This window comes from Coturnix japonica, chromosome 1 (assembly GCF_054131305.1).
Source record: "Coturnix japonica strain WE chromosome 1, WE-NBRP24, whole genome shotgun sequence".
Lineage (NCBI taxonomy): Eukaryota > Metazoa > Chordata > Aves > Galliformes > Phasianidae > Coturnix > Coturnix japonica.
The window spans coordinates 97,017,266-97,034,191 of NC_140663.1; the positions used below are offsets into that span (position 1 = coordinate 97,017,266).

The 16,926-nt window shown below is 46.5% G+C and overlaps 1 protein-coding gene across 9 annotated transcripts in view; it reads right to left on the reverse strand.

Moving 5' to 3' along the window:
• Positions 1-16,926, reverse strand: part of RUNX1 (RUNX family transcription factor 1) — a 147,688-nt gene that overhangs the window by 6,926 nt on the left and 123,836 nt on the right. For 4 of the 9 annotated variants that reach the window (XM_015882125.3, XM_015882112.3, XM_085547784.1 and 1 more), the window contains one exon: positions 768-929. In XM_015882125.3, coding sequence (XP_015737611.2) covers positions 768-929 — 162 coding nt within the window. Of the gene's footprint in view, positions 1-767; positions 948-5,487; positions 16,489-16,926 lie in introns of those variants that run through there. The other 5 variants (XM_085547776.1, XM_085547764.1, XM_085547790.1 and 2 more) reach the window with 2 other exon arrangements.

A 16,926-nucleotide genomic window follows, 5' to 3' on the forward strand; every position in this document is an offset into this window, starting at 1 on the left:
CCCTTGTCTTTTGAGGCACCGTGTCTAAAAACCCTGCAACCTGTTGTTTGTTTAGACAAGAAACATGAATTCTTAAAGTAAAATCCTTAATGAAATAGTTTGCCTTGATTATCCAAATGAGAGTAATATGAATGGCCAAAGAATATGCTTTTTGAAAAAGCCACTCATTCATTTTAGGAAAATTTCTGCTATTGAACACACACATATTGGTCCAATCTGTGGGGTTAGAGTAAGCAGATGGTCAGCTGAGCACGGTGCAAACCAGGGGAGGTAGCTTTCACTTCCACACTGCATCTTTATGTTGGCTTGCAAAGCTCTGTAGTATAATTCCAGAAAGATGTAAGAAGACAGTACAGTGTAACACTTAACATGTCAAAAAACACCAACCTGCATGCAGCGTGTCCACCCATAACCTGTTCTACTCTGGTCTGAATTTTGAGAGAAGGAAGGAAACAGAACCAAAGTATCTGTGGCATTAATTTCTTGGCAGATAGGACAGTTTCCCAGCTATCTCAACTATTTTTATAGTTTCAGACATCTTCGAAGTAGCCACTTTCTCCTGTTTCTTTCTCTTTTGAGAACATCACGTTGGGACCCAAACCTTATTTCCTCACTCTTTGCACAAATCCCAGTCAACCAGTTGAAATAGCTCTCTGCAGAAGGCTCAGAATGTGCTTCACCAGCAGCAGGGAAAAGCTGCGGCAGCATCTGAGGGCACAGTGATTGCTGCATGGGCATCCCAGCACTAATGATTTACAGAGGCTCACCTGAGAGGCGGCTGGAAAGCTCTGCGGTGAGGGACGTCATGCCGCTGGCCCTGCCAGGCGATATTGGCGTGGCAGGGTGCACCGAGGGAGTCGCGATGGAGCCCAGGTACTGGTAGGACTGGTCGTAGGACCATGGAGGGGACGGCTGCACTTGCCTCGTGTCTGCAATGAGAAAGAGACCTATAGGCTGATTTGAACGATAAAACTTTGCGATATCCAAGATGTGAACCAAACCACCTGGTGGATGTGGAAACTTAAATGGCGACGCAATTACATTTCGGTTCCATAATCCCCTTTGCCAAGAGACCTGCAGATGAATTGCTTCCTCAGATAGTCATTGTACATCTGTGAGTTTTGACTGGTTGATTTTTTCCTAGCAAAGCATTCTACTGTTTCATGTCACTGGGAAAAGAGGCCATGGAAAAGGCTTTGCCAGGTGAAAAACCTGCTCATTACTGAGCACCATTAGTATTTCAGACTGTGCACTCACAGCCCTTTTTTGCCAAAAAGACACGTCCTTTATGGCACCATGAAGACAAAAACGCTGTACTGGGAGTGCTTCTGTGAAAGCTTCTAAGTAGAGAGAGCAAAACAAGATGGAAATGTGCCAGTGTGGGAGAGACAGAAAGAGGGAGTGAAGCTCATCTCCTCCAGAAGGCAGATTCCTAATTGGAGGAACGGGACTGGGGAATTTGACTTCCTTCATCCTTTGAAAATCTCAGTCTGGATTAAATGAAGGGGTATTTTCTTCATCTTTTTTATTCTTCTTGGTATTTATTATGTATAAAAAACAGAAGTGCAACTCAGAGGGATGGGTGCATCTACTAGCAATGGCTGAACTTTAGAAAGAGGAACCCCTGCTCTAACTGTGGAACTGCAAAGCTGAAAGTGCAGATGCCCGGTACGTACAGAATTTCAGGAGAAACTTCTGGTTCTTGGAAGAAAAATCTGAAACTGCATAGATGCATAAAACATTTACTTAAATATGGAAAACCACTGAGCTATTATTTTCTAGCCTCGAGATGTTTGAAATCAAAGATGCATAGCTGGGAGTTTGTCCAAAGCAGTTGTGCCAATGTAGAAACAGCCCTCTTTTGCTTCTTTAATATTTGCATTTGAAACTGGCATTTTTGAGTGTATAGAAATGTCTAGTTATTGCACAACTCAAAGTGAGAAAGATTCCTCCTTCCCTCGCCTACCCACAGCATTTTTTGCTTTTTTTTTTAGCAAAATCTTTTTCCATATCCCTCTGCACTAAGCGCAGTCTCCTGCAGCTCCATCTATAGCTAATTGTCTTCTTGAAAGAAGCCAATGTTGGGACGGACTGCATGCAGATAAAACTGATACCAGCGTGGAAGGGAAATTTCCCAAGTCTGAGATGAAGGACTTTGATCTTCCATCAGAAAGCCCATCTGGAAATTATTATTTTGTTGTGCTTTATGGAGATGAGTTTTACATTTTGTTTGTTTCACCCGTTTAGAAAGGAAGGTTTATACAAAACTCAGAGCCTTTCAAAAATAGCTAGCAAAGGCAGTTACAGAATAAAACGAAGTCTGATAAAGATTTCCCTGCTGAGTAACATGTTCAAAATCAGATATTATTAATATTTAATTTTTTCCTTTTTCAGGCAGACTTCCTTAAAAACAGATTCAGTTGACTCATGTTGTTTTAAAAGCAACATCCAATTGGATTAAACAGACTTTAGTAGCAACAAACAAAAGGGCACAGGCACAAAGCTTGCTGTGTTCTGAACTGTAACATCACCTCGTTGTTAATGTATGGCCAGTGCTTATTAAAGACGACGGGGAAAGAGACAGGGGAATTCAGTCTCTAGGGGTAGTGTTAGAATAAATACCACAAAGCTTTGGAACAGTGAACTTTTCAATGGCCTGACCCTGTGTATTTTAGTTCTAAAGTGGGGTTAATTAAATGTGGTTGGATATTAGGAAACATTTCTCAGAGCAGTGAGGCAGCGGCTCAGGCTGCCCAGGGAGGTGGTGCAGTCACCATCCCTGGAGGTGTTCAAGAGCCATGTGGATGTGGCACTGAGGGATGTGGGCAGTGGGCATGGTGGGAGATAGTTGGACTGGGTGATCTTAGAGGTCTTTTCCAACCTTAATAGTTCTATGACTCCCTTACTTCAGCATCAGTCCCACTGGTTTCCGCTCAGCAGCTCTGCTGAGAGCTAGAGCTGTGATACATGTGCTGGAGGCAACTGGTCCAGCATGGAGGCTCTGCAGAGGCAGTCCCTGCCTGAGGCCTTGTGGGAGCCAAGACTGCTCAGCATCACCTCTCTCCAAGGGTTTTGCCCAGTGCTGTCATTGCAGCAGGAGGTTCCCATTGAGGCCATGGCCTCTCTGTTTTCCTGCCTTGTCAGGAGGGAGAGCACTCCGCACAGCTCCTGTTTTCCCTGCTTCGTTGTGGCGGGGAAGCTGTTTTTCAAGTGAGGAGTTGTGGAGCACATCCCAAGTTGGCCGTGTCCCCAGTATTTGTTCTTGTTTGTTTTGCAGCTGAGTGCCTTTGACTGGAAATGTTTTATCACTTGCTCGCAGGTCCTCAGCTCCCAGCACTGAAGGAAAGAGGGGAGAAGTCACTGCCACCCACCCTTGTTTGTCAGCGTGGGGGAGGACACACTGCCTATTCCCTTCTGTTACAGTTTCCATTGACTGGCAGGGAAGTTCTACCCTTCAATTTTCCTCTGTCTTTTCTGTTGCTGGCTCTTCAGGACAGGGCTATGGATCTGTCCTGTACATTGCTCAGCATGGCTCCCACTTCATAAAACAGCCCCTGGTGCAATAAGCACCCTGACAGTATAAGAAGATGCAGGAAAAGCCACAGGAGCAGCTGTAGTGGCAGAAAGGGAAGCAAGACCTTGTCACAGATTTATTAAGTGAGGACAGAACAAAACAGAATCTCTCCTCGTTCTGTGGTACTACAATTAGCCTCGTGCTATATCCAATCCAGAAACTGAGCAATGAACCAAACACATGTCTGCTAACATCCAGAGAGAGACTACTGGGACACCTGACCTGCTTTCTCCATTTGCTATCATTACCAACCCCTGGGGTATATGCAGCAGTGACGGCCAGCCAGAGAACCCCCATCATTAATCTCACAATCCCATTAAGTCTTTCATAAGTGAAAGTTCTACTAATCAATTTTACATCTTGTTACCTGTATTCCCAGTCCCTGTATTTGCTGTTAGATACTAAAGATCAGCTTTCTGACATCAGGTTGGTTAAGCAGCAATCTATTCATCGATGTTAATACCGCGTATTATGTTTCACACACATGAAAGCAGGTTATATGGACTGACCCCAAGTGTCACTCTCAGGTCTGTTGAGAAGGGTACCACAGAATCACAGAATTGTAGGGGTTGGAATGGACCTCTGGAGGGCACTGAGTCCAGTTCCCTGCTAAAACAAGTGCCCTACAGCAGGTCACATAGGAAAGCAGGTCTTGAGTATCTCCAGAGAGGGAGACTCCACCACTTCTCTGGGCAGCCCATTCCAGCACTCCGTCATCCTCAAAGAAGTTCTTGTCTCATGTTCGGATGAAACTTCCTATGGTCTAGTTTGTGCCTATTGGCCCTTGTCATGTTGCTGAGCTCCCATGATAAAGAGCCTGACCCCATCTATTTGACTCCTGCATGTTAGATATTTACAGTGATGAGATCCCCTATTAGCCTTCTCTCTTACAGGCCAAGCAGACCCAGGTCACTCAGCCTTTCCTCATAAAGGAGATGCTCCAGGCAGTAGCATTTTTATGGCAGCATTTCAGCACCAAGAGGCAGATTCAGCTCCCACTAAGAGCAAAGACTTGCAGTCAGAGCTTCTTCAACAACGGGAAGCGACAGAGCTGTAGGCCCACACCGTCTTAGAGCTCCAAAATCATTTTAAAGCAGATCAGAATAGCATGAAACCAAAGAGGTTGCTCCGGTCGGTGAGCTGTGCCCAGTTCTCCCGGTATTTCTCCCATTAGCAAGTACTTTCCATTTCTGCTTTTTATGGTGTGAGAAAATGTATTTAAAAACATGAAAACAGTTATTAATTGCAATAAAGCACTCCAGGGCGAGAATTATGGTGCAATAATTCACACCTTGCTGCCTAGTCACTAGCTCTTCAGCCTCCAGCCTCATGCCTAACAAGCTATTAAGCAGAAAGCATGGAACCATCTTTCATGCCTCGTCATGTTTTATTGCCACGAAAAGGTTGTGCTCGACTCCTTTTAAAAAACTTGTAATTAAGCTGTACAAACGTTGCATAACGCTTAATAGCTGAAAGAAACGAAAGCTCCGGTGTGAGACTCGGGATAAGGCCGCTCTCCCCCTCTCGGGATGCTGCTGGCGGTCCCGGAGCTCTGCATTCCCGATGGGGGGAGAAGGGCAGAGCAGTGTCGGGGCGAGGCCCGGACGGCAGGTGGCGGTGCGGGGCCGCACAGAACCCGGAACGGAGCCCGCACGGAGCTCCGTACAGCCCCGCAGTCCGGCCCCAGCCTCACAGCCCACCCATCCCCAACACCCGCCGCCCCCACCAGCTCAGGCTGCCCAGGGCCCATCCAGCCTGGCCTTGAGCGCCTCCAGGGATGGGGCACCACAGCTTCTATGGGCAGCTGTGCCAGCGCCTCACTGCCCTCTCAGTGAAAACCTTCCTTAACATCTAACCTAATTCTTCCCTCTGTGCATATTCATAGATGCATAGAATCCTTTGAGTTGGAAGGGACACCTAGATGTCACAGTCTCACAGTCACCTAGCCCCTGTCCCCCTGGACAGCTACAGAAAGAGCAGTGAGATACGCTATTCATAAAGTAATGCTTAAAGCTTCCAGTTCCATCCAGATAACAGGTCTCCTTGCACCTGTGAGCCAAAAAGGCTATGCTCTGGGATGGATCCCACACACCCACCAACGTGCCCTCAGTCCCACAGCAGAGTAGGCAGCTCTCTGTGCACCACCGCAGCTGGGACACAGCTGCCAGCTGGTTGCTGCGTGGCCAAAGCTTGGGGTGATGCAGCACGTTGCTGGGAGCTGCGGAGGAGCAGCAGGATGTGAGTCAGGAGGATGGAGCTGGCGGGTGCGAGGCAGCAGGTACGCCTTGAGTCAGCCAGGCCCCGCAGGCTAATTGCCCTGGCTGCCAGGCTGCGGTGCCACACACACTGCTCTCCCTTGCAGAGGGCATCTGCCATCTAGAAGCACGGCTGCCTGGACAGACCACCCTTTATAAAGCCACTGTCAGGGAGCTAAAGAAGTCGCTCCAGGTGCTGGGTGGTGACAAGCCACCAGCCAGAGCGGTGAGGATCCTGTCATTCTCAGCACAGCGCGATGAAGACAGCATTGCGAAACGGCTGCTCCTGTTGCCAGGCTTTTTTCTCAAGTTGCAAAAATTGCTGTCAGTCAAATGCAACAAAGCCCCAAATCACACAGCACTGAACTCTGCAGTTCCTCTGCCATCCTGGTGAGCACTTTAAAGGCACCAACTGGCAGAAGGGATGGGGTGAATGAAAACTGGGATTAGTTTCCTGGTGTCAACTTGGAGGCAGACAAGGGAAGAGCAGGATCCTTGAACTTTTTTGAGGCTTTTTTGAGTCTGGGACTCATCCGCTCCGCCCCCCCCCCCCCCCCCCCCCCGATTTGCTCATCTTTCCAAAGGGAAACAGTTTTTATAGTGTGACTTTCCCATCGAGTGCAAGGCAGGAATGGTCTTGACTGGACTTGTTCATTCAGAGAGGCATCTTGCTTAACAGGGGAAAGGGACTGTGAGCACAGGAATACTTTGTGCTCAGGAAAAGGATGCCTAAAAGCTGCTGTTCATCCTTCACCCCTTTCCCAGCATCTTTCCTGTCAGCCCCTCTCTGTCTTTTCTTCCTGCGTGCTTTCTCTCGCCCATCCCCAGCTCCAGAGGCTGCAGGTGATGGTTTGAACAGCGCATGGTGGTTCTACTCGAGTTCAACCGGGCCCCTCAGTTGCCCTCCCTGGCTCAAATGCCAGCAAATCCTCAGCTGAACGAACAGCAGCACCGTGAAAAGGCGTGTCATCCGCCGGCAGCTGAAGGAATTAGTCAGGAGCACAAAGAAGGGGGACTTTCCAAAGGACAAGTTCATCCCTGGCAGCAGCAGCGGCAGCCGCGGCTGCCGCACAAGGCTGGTATTCTCATACCTCTCAGCGCTGGAACACGAGGAGCTGGAAAATTACAGAGCAAACTGTAAAATTCCACCGGCAGCAACTGCAGCCCGCAGGGTGGTTTCCCTCCACGCGCCGGGCTGAGGAAACCGCTGTCACAGAGCAGTGTGCACCCAGGTGGGTGCGAACTCTGCTTTGCCCCCAGGGAAAGTTTTTTGAAGCCTTCTAATTCCCACTGGAAATGCATAGGGGATGAGCACTTTCTCCTCTCCGCGGCCTTGAAAAGTCCTGTTTGGCTTGCTAACGGCGGCAGAACTTAATTCGGTCAAGAACAACAGTGACAGATACGTCATTTGCCTGGAAATTTCTAAGCTATGGTGAGGGGAAAAATGACCACCCAAGTCCCCACCTGGGATCCCCCTCACTGGAGGACAGATCTTTGGCAGAGATCTCCTACCTATGTTTGCTTTCATTTTAGTTCAATATTACTGTGGTTTCGTGGAGTATGACGAAGACCAGAGAAGTTCTGGAAGCAAAACATCTGCTGTGGGATAGGAGGGTGGGAGAATTTCCCCACACTCAGGCATCAAACTGTAAGAGAAAAATATGAACCCTGAGGAGCAACATTTCCCAAGCTGCTGTCGCTGTTGGTTCTAGCTGCCAAGTTTGGTGGTGATACAACACTCTCCAGGGTACAGCACTCCAGGTATAGCACAGCCATATAGAAAGATGCCAAGCCCTGGGAAAGACTAACTACTGACGGCCATGAAAACCTACAGACACAGCAATGTGAGCAGGCACTGAGGCGCAGAACGCCACTTCTGCTCTTCATTCCCTTCTCATTCCATTTCTATGGACAACCTACCTCCCACTGCTCTATGTGTCCCTTGTTAGCAAGTTAGCTCACTCCTTTCCAACACTGTGCCAGAAGGGGTCTCGAGGAAGAAAATACAGAGCTTCTGAGTGTATCGATGCTGAATGTGGTGACAGAGCAGAAATCTACCAATAAGGTTTTTGCTAGTTTTTATTTGGAAATGAATGGCAGGGGAGAAACAAAAATCACTGCTTCCTCATAATTCATCTGAATTTCCTTCATACTCTATGTGTCCACGTCAAGAAATTAAGAACTCCAGTAATTTTAAGATGCCTGGAAATGCTACCAAGGGTACCTGGTTTAGCTGTGTATACAGGAGGAGGAGAAATACACATTGCTTCAGGTTTAAAGCATCCCTAATGAACTGTCTAGATCCAAAACTGCACTTACACAATGCACAAAAAAGAAACAGCAGGTAGCAGTACAGTCATAGTAAGTAACTGTGAGGAGGGGGATCCTAAAAAACAACCCTGGGCTCACAGCTAACTTGGTGTCAGAATCAGGAAGTGCAGGCAGCTCCAAATACCAAACTGTGAAAACCCTGATTTCACAATCAGCATATGTGCTGTCCTAGCAGGTTAGTACATAAGCTGCTCAGATGAAATATAAACCATCTCTCCTACTGAGTAAGCACACTCCTTCTGGGCTGGCGTCACTGCTGCTTTGAAGAACACGATGGCGTTATGGGCAAACTGCAAAGTCTCTCAGTACCAGTGACACCCATTAGGTGGAAAGCTGAGTTTTGCAAATTAAGGATGCATTGTTCTTTGTCTAGCAAGGTATGAGTCACCCCGCAGAGCTGCAGCTATTTGTTCAATAGGGAGACTCCATTCCCCCCACCCATCCTCCTCTTCCCTCCCTCCTGCATCTACAAGGAATGAAATGAAACAATTCAGCCCTGACCTTCCACTCTGTTGGCTCCTCTGTTACAGACAGGCAGCGAGACTCGGTGCCGCTGCAGTGCTCTCCCCTATCTCTAAGCACTCTGGTAAAGCACAAAGTGAAACGGCGAGGAAATCAGGGACAGATACAACGTGTGTATTGGTGGTGAGCAAACATTGCCCTTCCTCCCAGTGTGCCCAGAGCCGGAGGTCATGCCATGCAGAGGGCTGAAGGAAGATGGATGGCATGTAGGGTGACAATACATGGATGCACACATCTGTACCTATGCGCATGCACATGTGCATGCACACAGGAACAGACAAACAGAGAATCACAGAAGAGTTTGGGTTGCAAGGGGACTCAGAGCCCACCCAGCCCCAACCCCTACTATGGGCAGGGCTGCCACCCACCAGGTCAGCCTGCCTAGGGTCCCATCCAACCCAGCCTAGAGTGCCTCCAGGGATGGGGCACCACAGCTTCTCTGGGCAACATACACTTGTCTGTTTATTTGCTGTGCATCACTGAAGTTCCTGGAGCTCCAGAGACACCAGGGAGAAAGCTGCTGGGATGGCATCTTCAGGGACTCAGACAGGCAGCAGGGATGAAAACTGCTGGGAGGGTCACTGCTCTCTTATCTTTCTTGATAAACCTACACCTCGAAATCTAATCTCCAAGCCTGGAGGGGAATCCCTAACCTGTCCATATGGCAAACCCCATCTGAGAGCAGAGATCCCCTGCTCCTATCCTTTCTGCCTGCTCCCTTCTCCAATCTGATGCTCCAGATCCTGGCTGCTCCTCTCCTCCTTGCTTTCCCTGAACCACTCTGGTATGTGAGTGCCTCCCAGCTAATTAATTACTTGATCCTCACACTGCCCCCTGAGGAAGGGTAGCATTACAACCTTCATTTTAGCAAAGGGAGAACCAATGCACACAAAAAGCAAGGCTGCAGTTCAGCACAGCACTTGGCTGAGTCAGAGCACATGTGAATTACCTGATGTCACCCCAGCAGGGAAAGTTAACCTGTAAAACTGCTTGGGGGAGATGTATCCACTTTATTCTAGTTATCCTGAAAGGAGTCTACCTGAAGCACAGGGCTCAGGTGGGGTACAGTGCTCAAGCAGAAGCCCATGAACACTCCTCTGTTGCTGCTAGGAGAAACAGCTGCCTTCAGTCTGCCCTCGGTCGTGCCCTGGAAGCCCAGATGTAGAAGCAGGGTGCTAATTGTGTACAGCATGTCATGTTATCTCCTGTTGCCTCAGGTCCTGGGGGGAGGATTCTTCCCACTTGAGTGATGTGCAGTGTAGCTGTCTACCTCTGAGCTACATGTCTAGACTCCCTTCGTTGCCAACAGGGTAAAAGAGACACTGGTGGGGTGCAAGCCATTGCAACCTAAGGGAGACATCCAAGCCAAACCAGGTGAATCACACCCAAGGAACACCTGTTTCTCTCTCCACTCAAAGATTCCAGACAACTGTGTCAGATGGAGACATACAACACATGGATGTTTCAGGCTAGGTGAAATGAATCCCACCCTGTTTACACCTCCACAGTTTCTCTTTCATGGGTGGAGCAAGGTGAGAGGAAGTGGCACAGCATTTCTTGGGCCAGGACCTGGAAGTCACACTGAGTCAGTATTTGCAAGATTACCTGCCTCTCCTCTCCAGGTCAATGCCCTCCATGACCTAGGCTACTAATATCCTGATGTCCAGTCCTTGCGACACTGGACTCTACCTCAGGGTGTTCAAAAAGATGGTCATAAGTTTGTGGCACGGCAAAACATTCCCTTGCTCTCTGTCTACTGTTCAAGACAATTAAGTATCAGGCTGAAAAGTGGATTATTCCCATTGGAAAACAAGTGCCATAAATAAAGAAGCAGAATTGAATGAAGAAGTCCCTACAGTCACATGGGAGTGATAAAGGAATGACTGTAGCATGGCCTCAGGTATCTTAAAAGTTGCTCCTGATTATGTGGACTAATTACACCATATTAAAACTTCTTTAGCCCACAGATAAACAAAAAGTCCTCATCAATCTCTTCTTCTGTACTTTCAGTGCTCCCTCCCCTTTTTCCACATGAAAGTAGTAGAATAAAGAACTTACTCTCTGGAGTTTACAGTCATTTTATCCACCACAAAACACTGACCTTGACGTGAACTAATTAGGATTGCAATAGATTATTAATACAAGTTGGTAAGGTGGAGTTCTGTCAGTATAAAAGAGGCCTTTGAAGATAACAGCCATTTACACTTTCATGATCTCATCCCAAGTGCTCAGAAGAAAGCCTATAAACTAATAAAGTGGAATTCATCTAGGGGCATTCTACACACGCAACAGAGCATCACCCTCCAAACTCTTATTCAGGGCGGCAAACGAAATCTGCTTGCATTCTTTTTAAAGCCAACACCAATCAGGATTAAAACAACTTTTGGTCATAAGCGGATCTCTGATGATCTAAAGACACGGGTTCATTTATTTTGACTTAGAGAAAGTAAGTGACATATCAAATGCAACCTTCATACTTCAACAACTGCGGTCACCTTGAGAAAAATGATACTGAGCCCCATGGTATGAAACTTCTCTCCAGAGTGAAGCTTTGATTTACAAGGTGAGCTAAGGTCTTCTTCATGTGAATGTATATTCGCAAAGCGAGTTGGATTTAGAAAAATGCATTATTATATTTTATTTTTTTTATATGTTTTTTAAAGTAGGTGATTAAGAAACTATTGCTCACTGCAGCACTAAACCAAAATGGACTTTATGGTAACTCTGTTAAATGATCCGCTCCTCTGAACTGTCAAAGCTGGTTTTGAGGAGATCTGCAAAACCGAAATGGAAAATGAGTTAAGCCCAGAAGTATGTGCTGAAAGCCCCAAGTCCCTGGATTGTCGGGGGCATTCAGTCCAGAAATGCATTTAAAATACCTTTTAAGAAATGCTCTGCTTCCTGTATGAAATCCCCTGGCACTTCCTGTTTAGCCGAGGAATGCATCATCCTGCACCGGCAGCCGGCACAAATCCTACACAAGCTGTGGCACCGGCTGGCCTGGCCTGGCCCTGTGGTGAGTCTGGGAGGCTGGAGGAGCACACATTACAGAAGGATTTGAAGGAAAGTAAAGTCTCATCTCCTTGTTCAACCTCTCTCCACTGTCTGGAGAGCTCAAGGCATATGCTTAGTTTAGTTCAACCTCCATGTGAGTTCTATGAGCTGTATTTAAATGTTATACTGCTTGATCTCAGAGCAAGCTGCATCCAGACCTAAATGGCAAACAGTACAGGCAGCCTGAGCTGTGAAACCAAAGGTGTTTCCCATGCCAACCAGAAGTTCCCTGCCTCCTCCAGCACAGCAAATCTACACCCACATCTGTGAAAGACCGACCGTAACCCCAGGTTTATGCGCAGGTGGTGCTACCAGTGGGTGGGGTAAAGGAGGAACGACGTTCAAGGAAAACTGATCCGGTACAGAAAAGAAGTGTCAACACATGTCAAGTGTTGCAAAATGGCCCAGTACGGAATAAAAAAGTAATTTGCAGTATTAGAACAAACAGCTGCTGTGTTGCCAGGCTGAAGAAGATTCCTTCTGGGTAAATGCAGTGAATGACTTCTGATAAAAACAAGAGCTTTGTTTCACATTCTGCATGAAACATCTTAAAAATTAATCATTATACCTTTCCTGGATTGGATACTTTCAAATCCAGCTTGCTATAACCTCTTGTCAAACAGCAACATGTGACCACTCACTGGGAGACTGGTTAGGCCCTGGAACAGGCTGCCCAGGGAGGTTGTGGATGCCCCGTCCTTGGAGGTGTTCAAGGCCAGGTTGGACGGGGCCCTGGGCAACCTGATCTAGTAAAGGTGTATGTTTGGTGGCCCTGCTAGGCAGGGGGATTGGAACTACATGATCCTTGAGGTCCCAACTCGGGTCATTCCATGATTCTGTGATTCTGTGACCAACCTGTCTGCTGAGAAATATCACATCAAATTATTGTTCTCCCTGTTAGCAGAATGAATGGTATGAACCTATGAAATAGTGGCACGTCCAAAACTTTCTAGAAATGGAGCTAAACACAGCTGAAGGCCATTGCATGTGCTGAGCTGAACAATGTTATACAACTGTGGCACAGCGCGTAGGATCCGCAGTCATTACTATAAGCAAAAAAGAGCTTTTTTTCCATTTCAGAAACTATCTCAAAGCTAAACATAACCTTGATGTGTTAGCAATCAAATATGAAATAACTATTGTTTTCTTTCATAAAGAACACCAGTTAAGATAAACCAAACAACGACACGTACATTTAATCTAAAAAATCCAATGTGATGGCAAGAAAGGAAGTTATTTTAGGTTATAAGTCACTGGCTTTGTCAGAAGAAAGTTGTTGCAGTTGTTGACATTTTGGAACTGCCAGTACAACAAAACAAAACAAAAGCCCTTCCATTTAGGCATGCAGCTCTTTAATCTGTTCAAATGAATATGCTGTATTACTCATTTTTTCCCTGACGTGATCCTAAAATGATCACCTACTGTTCTTGCATCAGTCCCTCCTACCAGTGAGTTAAATATGAAATGGTTTATTCCCCCATCCTCCAGCAGCTCTTCCCCCATCCTCACATGCTCATTCAGCGGGTCTGAACTTACAGATAAGCTGATGATGAGACACTAGAAGGCAAAAACAGACAATTACCCAGGCAAATGTTTGAAGGATTAGGGCCCTTGGGCAAAAATGCTGTTTACTAAAGACTGAAAGCGCCATTTCTACTTAGTGCAATGGAGTGCGTCTGAACTCAGCAGTTCTGGATAGTGGCCACCAGTGGACTCGGAGTGAGGTTTATAGGTGTGAGATAACATCACGCTCCTGTCTGCATTTCATCACCGCAGGGCCTTTCTCTGTACTCTGAAACAAAGGCATGCAAGTACCAACAGAAGTATACTTTATCATCTGACTTTATGTTCACTCGTTGCTCAGTTAATCATTTATTTTTATGCCAAAGACCACCCCAACAAGGTGTGAGGGCAGATCCTCTGTCGGCCTGCTTGCTAAAGCAACATCAGCTTGGCCTCGATGGAGATCTGTCTCTGGGTCTGCCTCTGTGCTCTTCAAAACTCAGAGAGTATGAGAAGTCTTGCCCATTTTCCTTCCTAATTGCCTCCTCAAAAGATGTTTTGGGGAAAAGAAATGTAAGAGACAAGATGGGGAGAAATATAAATCAACCATTCCCAAGCAGGGACAGATCAGTCACTGACAGCTTGCATGGTGCACATCTGCCAGCTGAGGAAGCTCAGCAAGCCTTTACTTATACAGGGCAAACAGATATGTGGAAAGAGACTGGAAAGCCACTTGGGGGGAGAATAAACTCCTGCTTGAATGAAAAACTCAGCCAAATGCTTCCTCTCTGATTTTGGGAAAAACTACTACTAAATGATTCAGTGGAAAAAGAAACTGTATGGGACAGGACCCTACATCCCTTGGTGGGAAGAAGGACACAAGAGAGCCTGGAAGAGGCTCCAGCTTAGGGCCATAAGTATCACAGAATCATAGAATCATAGTTTCATAGAATCATAGAATCAAGTACCACCTGCCCAGAAGAGAACTAAAAACCAAATCTGACTCTGTTTTGAAACAACATTTGGCAAAGAGATAACCAACAACAGTTTTCAGAGGATGCGCATCTAAGGTTTCTGAGCAAGGAGGAAGACTGGATGTAGGGAGACTATAACAGCAAGGGCAGATGACCAAGACAAAAATCAGACTCCTGACTTCACTTCAGGAGTTAATGGTGCCTGAGCCAGGCTGATCCTCCACCCAGGCTGAGCCGCTTCAGTGCCAGGACGTAGAGGATGCCATGATGGCATCCAAGCCCAGCACCTTGCACAACCTCTGAGATCTCAAGAAATGCCCACAAAGCACTGGGTAAATGACACAGGTTCCAGGCAAACTGATAAGAAGCTATTAATAGTGCTGACCCAGCTGAAGGGAAACATCTTAGGGAGTCTGTGAAGGTGCCCATCTCTCATGCCAAAGTCCTCGGAGAGCAAACCTTAGTCACATTTAACTGGCAAGACCAAGCAATACATTTCATAATCACTTCACTGCCTTTGTTTTGTAAATACATTTTCCCCTGAAGAAAAGAAGGGCATGATTGCCTCAAAGCACTGGGACTGTGTCCTGTGAGGAGACAGCATGTCCTCAGCCCTCCCTTTATTTTTTTTTCCTCCTCCTTCAAATGTGAAAAATAAGTCGTATGACAGCCTTTAGTGGAGATGTGTGCAACAAGGCCCTCATTGTCTCAGACAGGTGTGAGATTGGAATTGATTCAGCGCCAACAAGCCCAGTATCAGAGCCAGCTCTGTGAGCTGAAAACATACACCAACCATCCAGTAATACCACTGCAGCCAGCCAGAGACTCAACAATTTAAGGCTTAACACACACACAACATAAATCAGATGAGGATGTACCAGCCAACCGTCAGCTTCTTGGGCAGATGCCTGCAGACCGTCTGTGCAGATCAGACCTTGCCTGTTTCGGTTATTGGAAACATTTTTATTTTTTTTTCTCATATAAAGATGAGAGGCTGGGTGGAGCAGCTAGCTCAGACACATTTACATTTGCCCTATCTTGCCCCAACAACCCTCCTTTGCTTGCTGTTTGGAGGTGGGACTTCTTGTAAAGTCGCTTTATTCCGAGTGCAGGAGGGAACGAATTACAACTTGGGGAAATGTTTAATGTACAAATACAAAAATCACATGGACATGCATTCAGTCTGCACCACCCTCACGGAACAAAACCATTCCCTTCCATGGGAGTCTAGGAGGCTCTGAACATGATCAAACAAGCACAAGAATTTGCACAGCTGGTTCTCTTTTCTTTTTTCTTTTGTTTGTTTCGTGGATATGTTTCCTTCACTTCTCTAGGAAAACCTGTTTTTGTGCTCTCTGCCTTTCCTTCTTTCACCCGTTTCATCCCAGCAGTCCCTGTGCTGTGTCTGGCAGTGTTACTCACCCGATGAGGGCATGGGCGGGCAGTGCAGGTGCAGCTGATGGCTCAGCCACATGCAGGAGTGATCCCACGTGCCACCCCAGCCTCAGTCACCCAGGGGTGACCCAGCACAGGCCCAGCCCTCTTGCTGTGCCCAAGGCTTTGCTCTGCCCATTTGGGATGGCTGCAAGCACTCATCTCAGGCATCACCAGTTTCTCTGTCCTGTGAGCAGATCACTCAGTTCTTGCATTTCCCAACACAGTCTCTTGCCAACTGAAGTCTGCTGACAGACTACCTGGGACTTGGGCTGGCTCCTGGCCCTGACACAGCTGCAGGTCCCAGGCTGGTTCCCTGCCACATCCATCTGTAATCTTGTCCTCTGGCTAGGCAATGGGAGGGCTTGCAGGAGTGGTGGTTGGGGAGTGCCACCATCACAAGAGCTTGGCTCAATAGCCTTGGTAGGTGCTTACAAGCTGGAAGAGGGGTTTTCAGAACAATGTTTGCAGAGGAGGCAATTTGCTAGCACTCCATTTGTATCTAGGTGAACGCTAGCTGGCTAATCCTCATTTGCACTCACCTGAAAAGTCCCTTTTATGTGGTTCTTTTTCAAGTTAATACAAGTGTTCACTTTTACAGTGTACAGTAGAATAGTACAGTTTTCTGGTTGATACTTTCCCCATAAAGTCATTAATACAGGGTCTGAATCTGCAAGTGGTTTTGCGTGTAAAATTGCTCGTGTACACGTAGGTCTCAAGGATGTCAAAGAGGCTGCTCTTTTGAGCAGCTGTTCTTGTGCTTTACTGCTGAATGAGGATCATCATTTGGACTTCGGAGATTTCAAATTAAATGCACTTCAGTAAGCTTATGCGATGAGAACTGAAATCATGATAAATGCCATACTTGTTCAGCTAGTTATAAATCATCATTATACTAATAAAAAGCATCACTGCTGACAAAATGTTGTCTCTTCTACAGTTCAAAGGACATACCAATTTACAGCAACTTCTTTGAATACCGGGAACTTATAAATGAATAAAGCAGTGAATATACACATTTTTTTCAATAAGATGGATTTTGGCTTTGGTATTTTTCATTCATCACCTGAACTTGATCATCAAGAAATGAGGGAACCTAAGCTGGCCAAGTAATTCCTAAAAGCTCTGATAATTGTACTTACTTTAAAATACAAAGGAAGTAAACCACAATGGTATATATTATAAAGCATGCCTAGTGATCTAGTTCCATTTTTAGATACCTAATCAAAGACATTCAAAGCTACCCTTTTTCAGGAATCCAGGCTCCTTGAAAGTGCTT